The sequence below is a fragment of the Chiloscyllium punctatum genome, chromosome 12 (genome assembly GCF_047496795.1).
Source record: "Chiloscyllium punctatum isolate Juve2018m chromosome 12, sChiPun1.3, whole genome shotgun sequence".
Classification (NCBI taxonomy): domain Eukaryota; kingdom Metazoa; phylum Chordata; class Chondrichthyes; order Orectolobiformes; family Hemiscylliidae; genus Chiloscyllium; species Chiloscyllium punctatum.
The window spans coordinates 14,972,165-14,990,677 of NC_092750.1; the positions used below are offsets into that span (position 1 = coordinate 14,972,165).

General features: G+C 43.4%; 1 protein-coding gene across 1 annotated transcript in view; it reads right to left on the bottom strand.

The window, feature by feature from the left end:
- Nucleotides 1-18,513, bottom strand: part of uba1 (ubiquitin-like modifier activating enzyme 1) — a 298,897-nt gene that overhangs the window by 153,601 nt on the left and 126,783 nt on the right. The window contains exon 18 of the mRNA XM_072581907.1: nt 15,351-15,425. Coding sequence (XP_072438008.1) covers nt 15,351-15,425 — 75 coding nt within the window. The remainder of the gene's footprint in view (nt 1-15,350; nt 15,426-18,513) is intronic.

The following is an 18,513-nucleotide window of genomic DNA, read 5'->3' on the forward strand; positions in this document are numbered from 1 at the left end:
GCTAACCACTGTGCCACCGTGCCACCCTACTTTGCAAAAGATGTCTAAGGAGCCTTGGTGAATCTGCAGTGCATCTTGTAGATGGTACATACACCACAGCTCGTAGTGGACATGGTGAATCTTTAAAGTACTGATAGTGGAGGGAGAGAATTTTTGAAGAGTTGGATGGGATGCTAAGTGAACAGGCTGCTTTCTCCTGGAGTCAAGATTAGAGTGGTGCTGGAAAAGCACAGCAGGTCAGGCAGTATCCGAGGTGCTGGAATTTGGACGTCAATTTTCCTGCTCCTCGGATGCTGCCTGGCCTACTGTGCTTTTCCAGCATCACTCTAATCTTGACTTTAATCTCCAGCAACTGCAGTATCCACCTCAGCCTAGCTGCTTTCTCCTGGATACATCTGAGTATTGTTGGAGCCAAACCTTTTGAAAAACTTTATTCACGGGATGAGAGCATTGCTGGCTAAGCCAGCATTCATTGCCCACCCCAATACATTCAAATTGAGAGTCAACCATATTACTGAGGGTCTGGAGTCACATTTAGACTAGAACAGGTGAGGATGGAAATCTCTCCCACGAAGGACATTAGTGAACCAGGTGTGCTTTTCTCCAGCAATCGACAATGGATTCAGGGTCATCATTGGACTCTAAATTCTACATTTTTTGGTTTAATTGAATTCAAGTTCCACCATCTGCTTTGGTGGGAAGCGAACACGAATCCCCAGAACATTATCTGGGTCTCTGGATTAATGGAGTAAGTGAGGACTGCAGATGCTGGAGATCAGAGTCGAAAAGCTTGGTGCTGGAAAAGCACAGCAGGTCAGGCAGTGTCCGAGGAGCAAGAGAGTCGACGTTTCGAGCATGAGCATTCCTGATGACGAGCTCACGCTTGAAATGTTGACTCTCTTGCTCCTCAGACGCTGTCTGACCAGCTGTGCTTTTCCAGCACCACACTTTTCATCTCTGCATTAACAGCATAGTGACAATACCACTAGGCTATCGCCTCTCTACAATCCAGGGAAGTGGACATTAATCCATCACAGTCCTGGCTTGTGCCTTGTAGATATGGACTGGTTTCAGAGAATATGGAGCTACACCACCTTCCTCACAATTCCCAGCCTCTCGCCTACTTTTGGAGCTGCAGTATTTATATGGCTAGTCTAGCTCAGTTTCTGGCTAATGGTAATCCTTAAGACATTGATAGTAAAGGATTCAGAAATGGTAATAACAGTAAATGTCATGAGGAGACTTTCAGTTTAATTCGTTAATTATTAGGGATTAGTTTAATTTGGCGTCATGTTTGGCACAACATTGTGGGCCGAAGGGCCTGTTCCTGTGCTGTACCATTATACATTCGATGTTCAATTATTGGACACTTGTGGGCTGCAAATGTTAATTGCCACCTTTCAGCCTGAGGCTGGAAGGTGACTAGATCTTCCTGGAATTGGACACGGACTGCTTGAGTATCTGAGGAATTGTGAATGGTGCTGAACATTGTGCAAACATTCCCACTTCTGATATTCTGATGGGCACGGTTGGGCCAAGGTTATCGAGGGGGTGGGGACCAGGCTACTCACCTACTGTGCTCCACCTCGAAAGGAACACACAAAACGAAAGTAGGGGAGGTGTTAACATTCAAATACAGAAGAAAAAAACTGCAACTGTCAAAGGTGATGTCATCTTTCCGGAAAACCTTGAAAAGCCTTTCACAATAACAAACCTGTGGCTTCCCTCAAACTGACAATTCAAGAGGGCGGAGCCACATTACACACCTTAATGAATCGATATCTAACGCAGAATAAGGTCGATACAAATACAAGACAGGTGTATTTCCAGTCTTGTCCTGAATCTGAACTGAGTTACAGAAAGTGAAAGCAGACCGTCTTGAGAAAAGCTGAAAGAGGTTTCGATTTTGCCAGGTGCTTGAGTTTCTCCAGATTTCATGCTCGCTTCCTTTCGAGTGGGAGAATGGAGCTATCTCCATTTGGGATTTCACCATGTCTCTTACAAAGAAGTTTTGGGCTACAGCCAGCAGTGGTTTTGGTGGGTAGGATTGACTCAGGTCTCCCTCAGCAAGGCTGAAAAGCACTCAGAGATAATCTCAGCTACTAAAACGCCAATCAATCCATTCAAGAGCCAGCAAACGTTTGTGCTGTCTGAAGTGCTTAATAGGCAGAAGTTTGCAGATCAATGTCACTGGGTAACATGAGGGAATGGGAGAAGAGTTTTCTAGAGCAATGTCTTTCTCTGAAATCTCGTATGTATCACGAGGTGATATAGCACGCAGGTCAGCATGCTGTGTATCATAGTTGTTAACATGGTTGGTCAAACTTTGCACAGGTTGCAACCATACAGCATGTTCAACGACCAACCGCTTAACTATCAATATCCTGGGTTTACCACTGACCAGAAACTGAACTGGATTAGCCATATAATACAAGAGCAAGTCAGAGGCTAGGAATACTGCAATGAGTATTCTCATATATGAATAATTACCTCTTGATTGTCCAAAGCCTGTCTATCATCTACAAGGCACAGGTCACTTACCTGGACATGCACTGTTCCAACAATGCTCAAGATGTTTGGCACAATCCAGGAAAAAGGACCCAACTTGGTTGACACCACATCCACAAGCAACCACACCCTCCAATACTGGTGCTGAGAGCAGCAGAATGTACTATCCACATGTACTGCATTCATTCACCAAGGCTCATTAGACAGCACCTTCCAAGCTCACAACCACTTCCAGCTAGAAGAACAAGGGCAGCAGACAGTTGGGGTCACAATGACCTGTGAGTTCTCCTCCAAGCCACACACTAGCTTGACTTGGAAACATATCACCATTCTTTCAGTGTCACTGGGTTAGATTCCTGGAGTTCCGTCCCTACCTGCATAGGGGTGTCCCCTACACAAAATGGACTGCAACAGTTCAGGAAGCAAACTCACTACCACCTCCTCAAAGGGCAATTAGGGATGGTTAGTAAATGCTAGATCAGCCAGTAATGCCCACAACCCATGAGTGAACTTAAATATAACACTGAGGCCAGAATGCTAATTGTTGATATGACATTTGAACAACACTGAGAACAGTAATTCTTAGTAACAATTCACAGATATGAAAACCAAAAATAAATTGGAAGTTTAACAAAAAAAATTGTTGCGTGCCAAGCTTTGCAAAGTTAAATGGTTTCCTAAAAATGCTCAAGCTGGAAAAGCATTTGCAGTTTCGACTGATACTAGACAAGTTGGAGCAAGTCTGCAATGATGACAGAGCGATTATGCAAAGTTAGAGGAAAATGAAATTGTAGCACAGACAGCAGTTGGAGGTGTCATTTACTGCAATCCTGTTTGAAATGAGGAACTGACACTGCAATATCTGACAGTTCCATCTCTAACCAAGGCAGCTGGTCATTCCATCGCTTTCTGACGGTTTTGAAGATAATTACATTTTAAGTAAGAACAGTCAACATGCTACGCAGGTAGATTTCAGAAGAACTGCCTGAATTTGAATAGCTACATAACTGATACATCTTCTGAAGGAAGTTGTTCTTACACAGACCGGTGTGTCTCTCATTGAGCCCCCTGTTTGTGTTGTCTCCAGGAGTTTTGTGGGGCTGCCCCAGCTGTGACATCATGACCTCTTATCTGACTCTGAGCTGAGCACCTGATCTCATATTCTCACTGACCAAAGAGGTCACCCTTTTCCAGCACCACACTATCATGTAACCATGGTACCCTGCAGCACAGCACAGAAGGTGGTCACTCAGTCCTTTGAAAGAGTTGGACAATTAGTGCCTATCCCTGCTTTGTGCACCGGGCCCATAATCAGCTCCTGTTCCCACCTGGACCCACCCTATCTTTGTCACCACTGCACAAGTTCGGGCTATTCAGATGCTGAGCTTCAGATTCTCCACTGTTTATGCACTCCTGGTCACATCCAGGACACAGCTCATACCCTACACTGCACTCAGTTGAAATTGCCCAATGATCTGGTCCATGAGGGTCTCATCGGCTCCCAATCCTCCAAAGCCTCAAATTTAACATTCTGATCCACTTATTGGAAACTCATTATTGCCTCAATTCTTCCTACCCCTAAAATCTACATCTGGATGTCACCTCTGAGGTGCTTTGGGAGGTTTTGAAACACTAAAAGGTGTTATATAAATGGCTTACACCAACTTGAGATAGAGTCATAGAGATATACAGCACGGAAACAGACCCTTCAGTCCAACTTGTCCATACCGACCAGTATTAATCTAGTCCCATTTGCCAGCATTTGACTCATCTCCCTTTAAAGCCTTCCTGTTCATGTACCCACCCAGATGCCTTTTAAATGCTTCAATCCTCCACTTCCATTGGCAGCTCATTCCATACACACACCACACTCTGCATGAAAGAGTTGCCCCTTAGGTCCCTTATAATTCTTTTCCCTCTCACCCTCAACCTATTCCTTCTAATTTTGGACTCCCACACCCCAGTGAAAAGTCCTTGTCTATTTACCTTATCCATAACCCTCACAATTTTATAAACCTCTGTAAGGTCACCCCTCAGCCTCTGACATATCAGGGAAAATAGCCCCAGCCTCTACAGCTTCTCCCTATAGCTCAAACTCTCCAACCCTGTCTATTTGCACCCTTCACATTGCTCAGGCTATGCTGACACAAGTGAAAACATTTTACATTTTAGGATTTAAAGTGAACAAGATTGTTGGGGATGAATTGCATCATCACACTCATCTGGATTAGTGGAACTTTTCTTGGATAATGTTCCTTTAAATAGTTTGTTAGCTGTGTTGTTTCACTCTCCTGCCTTTCATGGTTAGTCTCAGTGTTTAAATACTTCACAATGAGCTGTGGATAAAATGGAAAATGCTACAAGGACACAGCATGTCCGCAGGGATTTGCAAGAAGACAAGTTAATACTTCACGTGCTGCCCTCTGACAGAATGGTCTGTCATGTGAAATATTAACCTATCTGTTCACTTTATGGCGTTCTGAAAAAAAAGAATCATCCTGGACTCAAAATGTTAACTGTTTCTCTCTCACCAAAGTTGCTGCCAGACCTGCTGAGCTTCTTCACCATTTTTAATTTCAGATTTTCAGCATCCACAGTACTTAGCTCTTTTAGTTGTCTTTATGGGAACCGATGGACCCTTCTTGTACCATAGCATGCAGAGTGTGGATACAGTGGTAATGTCACTAGGTGAGTGATTCAGAGGCTCCAGGTTAATATTCTGGGATCATGGGTTCACATCTCACTGTGGCTGCTTGTGGAAACTTAATTCAATGAATACATCTGGAATTGAAAAATCCAGATGGCAGCATAAAAACTCACTAATGCCCTTTAGGGAATGAAATGTGCCATCCTTATCTGGTCGAGCCTAAATTGTACATCGGACACACAGCAAAGTCATTGACTCAGGACTGTACTCTGAAATGGCTGAAAAAGCCATTGGGTTCAAGGACAGTTAGGGATGGGCACTGAATGTTGGCCTTACCATTTACACCCACATTCTTTGAAAAAATAAACTAAAGGCTATTCAACCTCTACCTGTACTGGAGCTTTGAAAGAGTTATCCAATTAGTCACATTTCACACTCCATACCCTGTGTCCCCCCCATTCCTTACCCTGTCCGTCCCACTCCTTACCCTGTGTCACCATTCCTTACCCTGTGTCCCCCAGTACTGTGTCCCCATTCCTTACCCTGTGTCCCCTCCATTCCTTACCCTGTGTCCCCTCCATTCCTTACCCTGTGTCCCCTCCATTCCTTACCCTGTGTCCCCCCCATTCCTTACTGCGTCCTCACCATTCCTTACCCTGTGTCCTCACCATTCCTTACCCTGTGTCCCCTCCATTCCTTACCCTGTGTCCCCTCCATTCCTTACCCTGTGTCCCCCCCATTCCTTACCCTGTGTCCCCTCCATTCCTTACCCTGTGTCCCCTCCATTCCTTACCCTGTGTCCCCTCCATTCCTTACCCTGTGTCCCCTCCATTCCTTACCCTGTGTCCCCCCATTCCTTACTGTGTCCCCCACTCCTTACCCTGTGTCCCCCACTCCTTACCCTGTGTCCTCCCTCCTTACCCTGTGTCCTCCCTCCTTACCGTGTCCCACATTGCTTACCCTGTGTCCTCCCATTCCTTACCCTGTGTCCCCCCCACTCCTTATCCTGTGTTTCCCCCCCCACTCCTTATCCTGTGTTTCCCCCCCACTCCTTATCCTGTGTTTCCCCCCCACTCCTTACCCTGTGTCCCCCACTCCTTACCCTGTGTCCCCCACTCCTTACCCTGTGTCCCCCACTCCTTACCCTGTGTCCCCAACTCCTTACCCTGCGTCCCCCCAACTCCTTACCCTGCGTCCCCCCAACTCCTTACCCTGTGTCCCCACCATTCCTTACCCTGTGTCCCCACCATTCCTTACCCTGTGTCGTCCCCATTCCTTACCCTGTGTCCTCCCTCCTTACCCTGTGTCCCCCACTCCTTACCCTGTGTCCTCTCTCCTGACCCTGTGTCCTCTCTCCTTACCCTGTGTCCTCCCTCCTTACCGTGTCCCACATTCCTTACCCTGTCCCCCCCCCTCATTCCTTACCCTGTGTTCCCCCCCATTCCTTACCCTGTGTTCCCCCCCATTCCTTACCCTGTGTTCCCCCCCATTCCTTACCCTTGTGTCCTCCCCATTCCTTACCCTTGTGTCCTCCCCATTCCTTACCCTTGTGTCCTCCCCACTCCTTACCATGTTCCTGCACATTTTCACCCCTTCAAACATTTTTCTAATTACTTATAATGTAATTATTCAATCCACTCCCACCACCTTTATTAGGAGTGCCTTCCAGATCACCATTGCTGTACATTTCTTGCAGTTTCAATCTCAATTTCACTGGTTTTGTTTTGTTGCATTTCAGCTGCATATTTTACTCGATGGCACAGTGCCCATCGCTAACCTGAAGTAGTTGGTACTGCTTTATAGTCTTTGTATGTTTCCGAATTTGTTCTACTTTAAATTGCTGCATTTTCGTGCTGGATTAAAGCCTTTTGAGACAATACAAAGGGACTGAATAACACTGCACTTTAAGATTAATTTCAATAAATAGAATAAGACAAAGTTCATGCAGTTTCCAAGAATACTTCCAGTCAACTGAGAGAGAATACGGTTGTTGTGACCGCAGAGTTTTAAACTGGAAATCAAATACTAGCTCGGTTTCAAGGTTCAACATTTCCTCATTCATTTCCCTAGCTTTCAGAAACAGAAGTTTTTTCAGACTGCGAGGAATTTTGTCAGAAAAACAAGCCACAATCACCTCCCTCTGCCCTACCCGTACTCTATCACCTGCCTGGACTTCGCCATCTGTCTGGTCTGGGCTTGCAAAGAGATGGCAATATGAACCATATTATTAACTTTACTTATGAGCAGCAAACGTGTGGCTTATCAGCTCAATACATCACTGGATACTTCGCCGGGCAGGTGCTCTGAGAGAAGGAACTAGAATGAATTGAGAATGGGAGACCCTGTGCTTTCTTGTGCAAGGTGGGTTTAATTCGCCCCATAACACTCATCAAGTGACAAGTTGCAAATGGCTTGAGGTGCTGTGTGCTCGAACTACCAGACTGGCAGCAATTGGTTGAAGAAAAGGTGCAACCTATGAATTCAATGATGTCATAATGATTGGGTGAACTATGATGAGTGTAGTTGGGATACTGAGAAGGGAAAGAGACAGAGAGAAGAGAGAGAGAGAGAGAGAAAAAGAAAGAAAGAAAGAGAGAGAAAAAGAGAGAGAAAAAGAGAGAGAGAGAAAGAGAAAGAGAGAAAGAGAAAGAGAGAGAGAAAGAGAGGAAGAGAGGAAGAGAGGAAGAGAGGAAGAGAGGAAGAGAGGAAGAGAGGAAGAGAGGAAGAGAGGAAGAGAGAAAGAGAGGAAGAGAGGAAGAGAGGAAGAGAGGAAGAGAGGAAGAGAGGAAGAGAGAGAGAAAGCGAGAGGGAGAAAGGAAGCGAGAGGGAAAAAGAAAGAAAGAGAGAGAAAAAGAAAGAAAGAAAGAAAGAAAGAAAGAAAGAAAGAAAGAAAGAAAGAAAGAAAGAAAGAAAGAAAGAAAGAAAGAAAGAAAGAAAGAAAGAAAGAAAGAAAGAAAGAAAGAAAGAAAGAAAGAAAGAAAGAAGAGAGGAAGAGAGAAAGAGAGGAAGAAAGAAAGAAAGAAAGAAAGAAAGAAAGAAAGAAAGAAAGAAAGAAAGAAAGAAAAAGAAAGAAAGAAAGAAAGAAAGAAAAGAGAGAGAGAGATAGAGAGGGAGGGAAGAGAGAAAAGTGGGGAGTAGAGAAAAGAGCACCCAGTGTTTACTTCATTTTCCAAATGTTAAGAAACCCTTCCATGAAGTAATTACACAGTACATCAGCACATCAATTGTTGCTTTAATGTTAAGGTTACAAATTGAGGTAGCGTAACTGTGCCACCAGAGGAGTATGACCTGACAATACATGGCTATGCAACACTTGACCTATTAATATCTATATAAAACAGTAATAACTCAATCCTCATTGAGAAATAGGAGTGGCATTTTCAAATAGTGCAACTTTCCTGTTGAGGTGCAGCATCCTCAGTTAACACTTCAAACATTTCAAATCCACATATGGGTTGATGTACAGTAACAATTATTAGTAATCGGTTTTGCTTACTGTTTATAATTGGGTGTTAGATGTTTCACATTCATGTTAGATGTATTAAGCATTACATGTCTGCTTGATGTAGTTCCTAGAGATTTGCACTGTAATAAAATCTATATCTAGGCTGTCTGACTGTCAGTCTTGCTCGATTTAACAGCAGGACATGGACAATGACAGACTGAAAGGCAACTTAGACACAGAAACAAAATTCACAAACTGTGTGAAGGCAAAGAAACTTTTCCAGGCAGATCTCTGCAATGCATTCAGCTTTAAAGACTGCACTTACCAAAAATGAAAAATTTAAAAATAAAAGTCATAATTATCTGTGATAAACTGGTTAGGATTCAGAGGTCATATTTCAGAAAGGTAGAAAATTAGAGCAGGAGTAGACCATTCAGCCCTTTGAACCATTCAAGATGATCCTAGCTTATTGTCCAACTCAGTACTTCATTCCGACTTTCTCCTCATACCCTTTGATCCCTTTAGATCTAAAAACTATATTGCCTTCTTGAAAACATTCAATGCTTTGGCCTCAACCATTTTCAGTGGCAGAAAATTCCACAGGCTCATCATTCCCTGGGTGAAGACGTTCCTCCTCATCCCAGTCCTAAATGGCCTACCCTGTATCTTTAGATGGTGAATACCTGGTTCTGGGCTCTTCAGTGGGGATGGGGTACATCCTTCCTGTGTTTAATCCTGGTCCCCCTCCTTCTTCTAAACTCCAGTGAATACAATCCAAATTGATCCAGATTCTCTTCATACGTCAGTCCTGCCATCTCAGGAGTCAGTCTTGATTAAATCAAAACGGTGCAACAGCAGGAACCAAAAGCAAAGTTTGTGTAGGTCTGTTTCTGTCAAGTTTTAGTGTACTTTCTACAATATGGAGTGTACTTTCATATAAAAGATAAAAAGTTTTCACTGGTAGTTGAAACTGGAACTAGGGGGAATAGCCTCAAAATAAGGGGAAGCAGATTTAGGACTAAGTTGATAAGAAACCTTTTCAACCAAAGGGTTGTGAATGTGTAGAATTCCCTTCTCAGTGAGGCAGCTGAATACCCTCGCCAACTTTTATAGGTGTGTCATCAAGAGCATTCTGTCTGGATGTATCATTACCTGGGATGGCAACTGTACCATTCAGGATCGGAGACAGTTACAGAGAGTGGTGAACTCGGCCCGGACAATCACAAAGGCCAACCTCCCATCTGTAGAATCCACCTACCAGGCCCACTATCAAGGAAAGGCCGCCAGTATTCTCAAAGATCCATCCCACTCTGGCAATGTTTTTCTACAACCTCTACCATCGGGGAGGAGGTACAGAAGCCTGAACATGCACTAGCCGGTTTCATAACAGTTTCGATCCTACTGTTGTTAGAATACTGAATGGACTCACAAACTCTTAACATTTGCCTGTACCTGTGTTTTTGTTTTTCTCGCTGTTTACCTATTATTTACTTATCTATGCTACTTAAATGTGTGATCTGCCTGCATTGCTCGCAAGACAAAGCTTTTCACTGTGCCTTGATATCTATGACAATAAATTCAAATCAATTCAAAAAAGCAAAGATAGATAGAATTTTTAACAGTAAAGAAATTAAGGGTTATGGTGAGTGGGCAGGTATGTGGAGCTGAGTCCATGAAAAGATCAGCCATGATCTTATTGAATGCTGGAGCAGGCTCAAGGGGGTAGATGGCCTATTCCTGCTCCTAGTTCTTATAAAACACTCATGGCTATAATGCTCATATATTCTGAAAACTTGGTTTCATGGTGTGGCAACACTAGTTACATTTAGCTTATTGTCCTTCCACTGGTTTGCCCCATCAATCACTTCTACATCTACAAGTTAATGGTTTCCTCAGCAAATTTGAAGAACATAAAAAGACAGGTCCTGTGGGACAGCAGCCTCCTCGAGACCCACACTGGATTAGGTCTACTATCCTTGAAAAACAAGAATCAACTCAGTTATGTTTCTCTTTAACCAAACTGGCGACTTCAACATGAATATCGATAAATATTCGTAAATTGCTCAGTTTCAAATTTTGTAGGAAGAAGGCATAATCCTGTCTGTAACAATTAGCCACTGTCCTACCATGGCCATCAGTGTTTTATTAAAAATGCTACAGCAAATACAGCATGGATGGAATCCATTTGGCTGACTGAACTTGGTTTTGGGTTAATTTTGGTGAGACGGTGGCATAGTGGTAATGTTGGCAGACTAGTAATCCAGAGACTATGGTGAGTCTGGGGACACAGATACAAATCTCTGTCCAGGTAGATGGTGGAATTTAAATTCAATGAATTGAACCCAGAGTTGTAAACTAGTATCTGTAACATGACCACAAAACCATTGATGTTTGTTGTGAAACCCCAACTAATTAATTCTCTGCTGTCCTAATACTTACTCATTCTGGCCTGCACATGACTCCAGACCAACAGCAAAATGGTTGGCTTTTAACTGTCCTCTGAAATTGCCTAGTAAGCCACTCAGTACCAGGGAGATCAGGGATGGGCAACAAATACTGGCCTAGCCAACAACATTGACTGGCCATGAAGGAAGAAAAAGAACCTCCAACCATACTATCTACTCTAGTTCCACCAGCCTGATCATTCTGCATTTTCACAACTTAATTATCTCATTAAGCCTAAAGAAGAATGTAAAGTGGCCATGGTAAATCACTCAGACTGTCTCGGGATGTGTAGGTTAGGTGGGTTTGCCTGGGTAATGTGTGTTTACAGGGATAGGGTGGAGTGGTGCATCTGAGTGCAATGGTCTTTGGGCTTTAGGTGTGGACTTGATGGGCTGAATGGCCTGCTTTCACATTGTAGGGATTCTATGAATGAGAAAGAGTTCCCATCAGGGTGGACTGTTTACCTAAACACGCTCTCTATGACTTTATTTCACTGATCTTCATTCACTCAGCTATTCTGGGTATTCCTAAAGATTGAAATTTGGTGTTCCCCAAAGTGAATGATTTAGGACCAATCACTCTCAACTTCCAAAACAGGGATTTCCCTTCTCTATTTCTTTATGGAATGACTATTACTGAGTCCTAACTCTTTCAATCCCCTCTAGCTCATCATCTTCTCAGTCTCTTCAGTTCCATTCTGTAGGGTGCTCCCAATGGAACTCTCCTGCAGTTGTTGCAGACAGAAGATGAGGAATGAAAGTTGGCCACCAACCCACTGTTTGTGCAATAGGGAGACACTAAACCCCATCGTGGACCCCAACTAATTCATCTCCCAAGGCATTTTCCTCCATGAGTGTCCAATATATTCATCCATTATTCAAGTCTGCCTTCTCTCTTCGGAACATTCCTCATTGCCCATTATACAGGTTCCTCGAAGTATTTGATAGCTATCACAGTTTATAATCCCATTCCTATCAATATTTCTCTTTTATAAAGGAGTTATACGGAGGGGTTAATTACGATAATGTGAATCAATGCCAGATTTCCATTGTTATTTTCATCCTTATCTTTAGATTTTGCTTTTTTTCTAACATTGGATGTTCGTGCATCCAAAGTCTATATTGCATGGTATTCTTGCAACATCTACGGATCTTAATTTAATATCATTAGACACTCCATTGACTGACAAGAAACTTAAGATTTATAGGGACTGGCAGCAAAGTGGAGTTAAGGCCACTTTCAGATCAGCCACAATTTTCTTGAATGAGAGTGTAAATTTGAGGGGCCGAATAGGTCAGATCTCTTTAACTTCCTTCTCTGCTAATTGATCAACCTTCACCAAGCAATGGCGGGGTCAGAATTGTCCTTTAACCCTAACTTTGCTGAGGAGAACAGTCCCAGTTTTCTAGTCTGACTACAATTGTTGTAATCGCTCATCCCTGGAATCATGTTTGTAAATCTCGCCTCAATCCCCTCCAAAGTCTCACATCCTTCCTAAAATGTGCAAATTGGACACAATACTCCAGCTGGGCTGAAATAGTCTTCTGGTGTATGTAAGTTTAGTTTAACTTCCTGGCTTTTGTACAGCATGCCTCTATTTATAAAGTGCAGGATCTCAGATGCTTTTACTCACTGCTTAGTTACCTTTTCCTGACACCTTCAAACATTTGTGTACAAACATTGCGGGCTTGCCCTCTTCTTGTGTGTCTCCAATAAAATTATATTATTTAGGATGTCCTCATTCTCCTCGCATTTTAAATCAATCCCTTGATATTCTATATTCTTGAGAAATGAAAGCAACTTTTCCCATACTTCAAGCCTTTAGACCCCAGTGATCTCATAGCGACTATGTTATGGGAGTAGACGGACTTTAAAAAACGAGGTAAAAACAATGACTGCAGATGCTGGAAACCAGATTCTGGATTATTGGTGCTGGAAGAGCACAGCAGTTCAGGCAGCATCCCAGGAGCTTCAAAATCGATGTTTCGGGCAAAAGCCCTGATGAAGGGCTTTTGCCCGAAACATCGATTACGAAGCTCCTTGGATGCTGCCTGAACTGCTGTGCTCTTCCAGCACCACTAATCCAGGACTTTAAAAAACACTCTTTAATCCTACAAAGTTTAACAATAGTAGAAAACACTGGCAGGTCTTCCAATTCCTTGCAGAATTTTGTCTGCTGAACATTCACACTACATTTCGTGAGTGGGAGAGATCCCTTGACCATTCTTCAAAATGTACATTGTTATTCCCCCAAAGCCAGTTACAAAACCCGGAGATTTGGTGTGTGCTGCAGGGTTAAACAGGAAGTCAGAGTGTGAACGAAACAATATGTGGAGGATATCAGGCAGAGGCCAGTTTAAAATGGACCAGAGGTCACACTTCCTGGAAAACCTCACACTTCAGCACAGCTGAAAACGTTAACAAGTTAAAAGGGGTGCTGTTGTCAAGGTAACAGAAGTGACAAGACTCTGCTTTTCTGCCTGTGGAAAAGTGCCCAGTGAGGGGATGCATTAACAACATGCTGCATTCACAATAATGCATTAAGCCCTTCCCCTATTTGATTTCACCTCCACAACAACACCCATTGCCCCCCTCCCCAACCCCTCTACCCCAACCCAGGCTCCCCTCTATGCAGCCCCTCAGAAATCAAGGCACATCATGCTGACACTTGGCCACAGTGGAGTTGCTTTTGGGTTTCCTCATGAAACAGCAGCACGAGCCGTGGGTTTACTTGGCACAGGATATCCCTTGTGAACAAACCATTGACATCTGGCCTTTGGAGAGTTGTGAGAACGGAGGGAAAGGCCTGACATTCAATCTCGAGTCAAAGAACAACATGCACACTTCGTTGTCAAGAGCCTAGAGGTCAAATGGCAATTTTCTGTGCAATTAATCCCATATTGAGACAATCAATTTAATGTTTCATGCACACAAGATTCTCCCCAAACTATACTAATATTATTATTATCCCACAGTCTCCAGTTCAGGTGGCAGTGGTCAATACGCTCCTTGCCTGAGACAATAGTGATCTTTGACCATGCCATACATTCCACACGTTTGTACTCCAAATGTACTCCTCATAAAAGTGCTTGGTTTTCTTATACTGTTGTTGTTGTAGGGCCATGCCAGCTCTCTACATTAAATGAGCTAGTGCTCATAATGCGAGATTCCACCAGCATTCTTTTTAAGATTAGGAAATGTCAGGTTCTGGTGTGTTAGAGGTAACTTACTTCCTTGTTTAGCTAAAAGAGCCTCTTATAGATGACAAGAGGTAGTTTCCTGCCCTTTAGCAACTAATTCCAGGTTACATTGGTCTGATAAATATTGTAACAGAGAGTTTGAGGAGGACCGGATGTCAGCTCTCACTCATTTTACATCTGAAGCTGTTCTCTCCACAAGTGGGACATGCTTATGGCCCTCCTCAGTGTTAACCCTTTCATAGGACATCAGTGACAGTGAAATCCCAGTTCACATTTAGAGTCATACGGCATGGAAACAGACTCTTCTGTCCAACTCGTCCATGCCGACCATCTTCCCAAACTAAACTAGCCCCATCTGCCTGCATTTGGCACATATCTCTCCAAACCTTTCCTATTTATGTACTTATCCAAATGCCTTTTAAATGTAACTGTACCTGCATCCACCATTTCCTCTAGCAGTTCATTCCACACACGAACCAATTTCTGTGTAAAAAAAGTTTCCCCTCAACACTTCTCTGGGCATCAGTAGCTCATGCTAAGTTCACCTGAGCACTGGGGCTTCTTTCTTCCCTGCCAGCGCAAAGTCCTTCCCCAGTTTTACACCGAAGATGTCAGCACAAATGTTGACCCTTGATACACTAAAAGGTCCCTTCAAAAACGGAGGTTGATTGAGTATAAATGTGAACCATGGGCGTGGATGTGTGTGGTTCTCATTTTTTGAAACATTATCCACTTCCAACATAAGCAGTAAGCAGGACTTAAAACTCCAGCACTGCTCATATCACTAGATTTGTTAAATCTAGCAATAAAGTACAAGTAAACAAGTTGATGTTTAATACAGCATATTGCAGTTGAGGACACTGTTTAATACAGAGTATAAGCAGAGAGATCTTTTTTGGATTTGGAAAAATGGGGTCACCTTGTGCGGTAGGTTGACTTGTATACCGTAAATTACAGCAAATAAAAAATTAGCCATTCATTATTTACACTGAAGTTCAAATCTTTTCAAAAAGAAATATTGTCACTATCCATTTCTTGGATTACTCCCTCACTGTAACAAAGCTTTTTAAAGAGCTGGACTGGACTGTCAGGAGTTAGCACTTACATTATTGGGATCAAATTCCAGGGGATGAGGACATCTCTTAGGACCGGACCAGAAAAGCACTCCTGAAGACATAACCTAGAATGAGGTAAGGAATTTTATTTGGTTAAATCCAGCATTGGCAAACTCAATCCAAAGAAAGTGCTATTGCATAAGGGATAGCTGCAAACATTTTAACACATGATATTTGAAAACATGTCTTTGATACCTAAACCCCAGCATCAAATTTTATCCTCCAGCTCCAAAAAAAAACCAACTTCCAAGTGCAAGTTTCTCCAAACAACGGTTTACTTTTATTAACAGTGAGGGCTAATGTGGTCAACTGATAAATTCACACCATTGTCAACTCAAACAGGACTCGCAATTTCAAACAACAGAGACAAGTTTAACGTGTAGGCAGACCTTGCATTTCTCTAGCACCTTATATCACCTCCCAAAGTACTGTGCAGCCAAAGAAATACTTTTGAAGAGTCACCACTGTTGAAATGTCAGAAAGATCAACGACTAAGTGAATTGTTTTAATAAAAGCAAAGTATTGCAGATGCTGGAGATCCGACGTGAAAACTAATACAAGATGTACTTAGAAAAGATTTACAAGGAGATTGCCAGGGTTGGAGAATTTAAGCTAAACGGAGGGGCTGAATGGACTGGGGCTGCTTTCCCTGGAGCATTGGAGGCTGAAGGGTGACCTTATAGAGGTTTATAAAATCATGAGGGGCTTGGATAGGATAAACAGACAAAGTCTTTTCCCTGGGATGGGGAAGTCCAGAACTAGAGGGCATAGGTTAGGGTGAGAGGGAAAAGATAAAAAAGGGACCCAAGGGGCAACGTGTATGGAATGAGCTGCCAGAGGAAGTGGAGGAGGCTGGTACAATGGCAGCATTTAAAAGGCATCTGGATGGGTATATGAATAGGAATGGTTTGGAGGGATATGGGCCGAGTGCTGGCAAATGGGACTAGGTTAGGTTAGGATATCTGGTCGGCATGGACAAGTTGGACCGAAGGGTCTGTCTCTGTGCTGTACATCTTTATGACTCTGTGACTCTTGGAGAAACTCAGCAAGTCTGGCAACATCCGTGGACAGAGAGAGAGAAACAGAAATGAGTCCAATATGGATCTTCTTATTTTCCAAGTTTGAAAAGTTAATTCATTTACTCTTTCCACAGATGCTGCCAGACCTGATTTTCCCAAGTCAGTAGTCCTGGGATCCATGTACTAAGCACCATCGGTGCAAAGCACTGCAGATGCTGGAATCCGTCCTGAAAACAACAAATGCTGGAGATCTCAGCAGGTCAGGCAGCACCCACAGAGAGAGAGCAAGCTAACATTGAGTCTAGGTGACTCTTCAGAGCTGATGATATGATCCTCAGCATTTGTTGCTTTCATCTAGACACTGTCACCACTTCTGACGAAATGATGCAATCAGTCCCAAGTAAATCAACTGCTATTCTCATCAAATGGAAACTTTTAAGATACAGTTGTGGTTTGATGCAAGTTTCTGGAATAAATCATGGGGACAATAGTGTAAAAGGTTGTATGCTTTGTTTTGCAGACTCTTCAATGGTTGCCAGTTATGCTGTAGTCCCTTGTCTGAGGAAATAACAGTCCACAGTATGATTGCTGACTGATTATTCAATGACATGGGGCATCATGACTGAGATCAATAGTATTTCCACCCAGTGACACTTCCCATTGTCACAGAACAATGAGGAACAGTGAAATCCATGGAAAGCTTTCTCCACATCTGGGAATTTTGAACTGTTAGATTAGATTAGATTACTTACAGTGTGGAAACAGGCCCTTCGGCCCAACAAGTCCACACCGACCCTCCGAAGAGCAGCCCACCCAGACCCATTCCCCTACATTTACCCCTTCACCTAACACGACAGGCAATTTACCATGGCCAATTCACCTGACCTGCACATCTTTGGACTGTGGGAGGAAACCGGAGCACCCGGAGGAAACCCACGCAGACACAGGGAGAACGTGCAAACTCCACACAGTTAGTCGCCTGAAGCGGGAATTGAACCCGGGTCTCTGGCGCTGTGAGGCAGCAGTGCTAACCACTGTGCCACCGTGCCGCCCCACAAATGCCTTTCAGAAAAACAGCTCCAAAGACTCACCACCCTTGGAGACAAAATTTCCCATCATCTCTGATTGCAATAGGTGACCCCTAGTTCTTAGTCTTTCTTTCAAAGGATCCAACCTATTAAAACCCCTCCGGATCTATATTTTTCAATTGAGTTGCCTGATACTCTGCTAGCAGTTACAGGCCAAGCCTGTCTATCATAAGATAACCTAGATATTAGCTAGCGTTGCCAGCAGAGGTAGTAGAGGCAGGCATGGTAGATGTGTCTGGACAGATGCATGAGTAGGTGGGGATATAGATGCTTAGGAATTGGGCGACAGGTTTAGACAGTAGATTTGGATCAGCTCAGGCTTGGAGGGCCGAAGGATCTGTTCCTGGGCTGTAAATTTTCTTTGTTCTTTGAGGAGATTCTAATCGCTTGGTTATATTGGTGAGCTGAGGCTTTCTTGATTGGCCCAGGTTAACAACCCCAATCAAGAGGGCCTCGTAGTTAACAAGACCAACGTGGTCCCAATCACTACAGAGGGGAACTTGTTAAGCAGTGGTAATGTTTCTACCTCTGGGCCAGGAGACTGGAGTTCAAGTCCCACCTTCTTCAGAGGTACGTCACAACATCGCTTTAAAGATTAGAAAGCATCCAGACTCTGCTTAAAACATTCTGAAGGAACTCTCGGCAATTTCTCAGTCAACGCTGCTGAGTTATCGCAAGAGACTCGACTATGAAGAGGCAGAACACTATGGTCTAATCTCTGCTCGTCTGGGTGCAGCATATGGGCATGAATGCCATTCATGAGACGCATTTCTAAATCTCCACTGAGAAGTATTAGCCTACAGCCTGAGATACAGCAAGTTAACTGGTACAGATTTCATATCAATTCAGGATGATCAACATTACAAAAAGAAAGAATAAACAGCACTAAAAAAAAAGTCCCTTTGATCCAAACATCACAGGCTTCTATCTATGTGTTTTCTAATCACAGGTGGAGCAAGAATCCAGGCATCCTGGCTCTGAGATAGAGTCACTATCCCTGTGCCAATACAGCCCCTGCAGATTACTTCTTGTGCTCCATTTAAGTT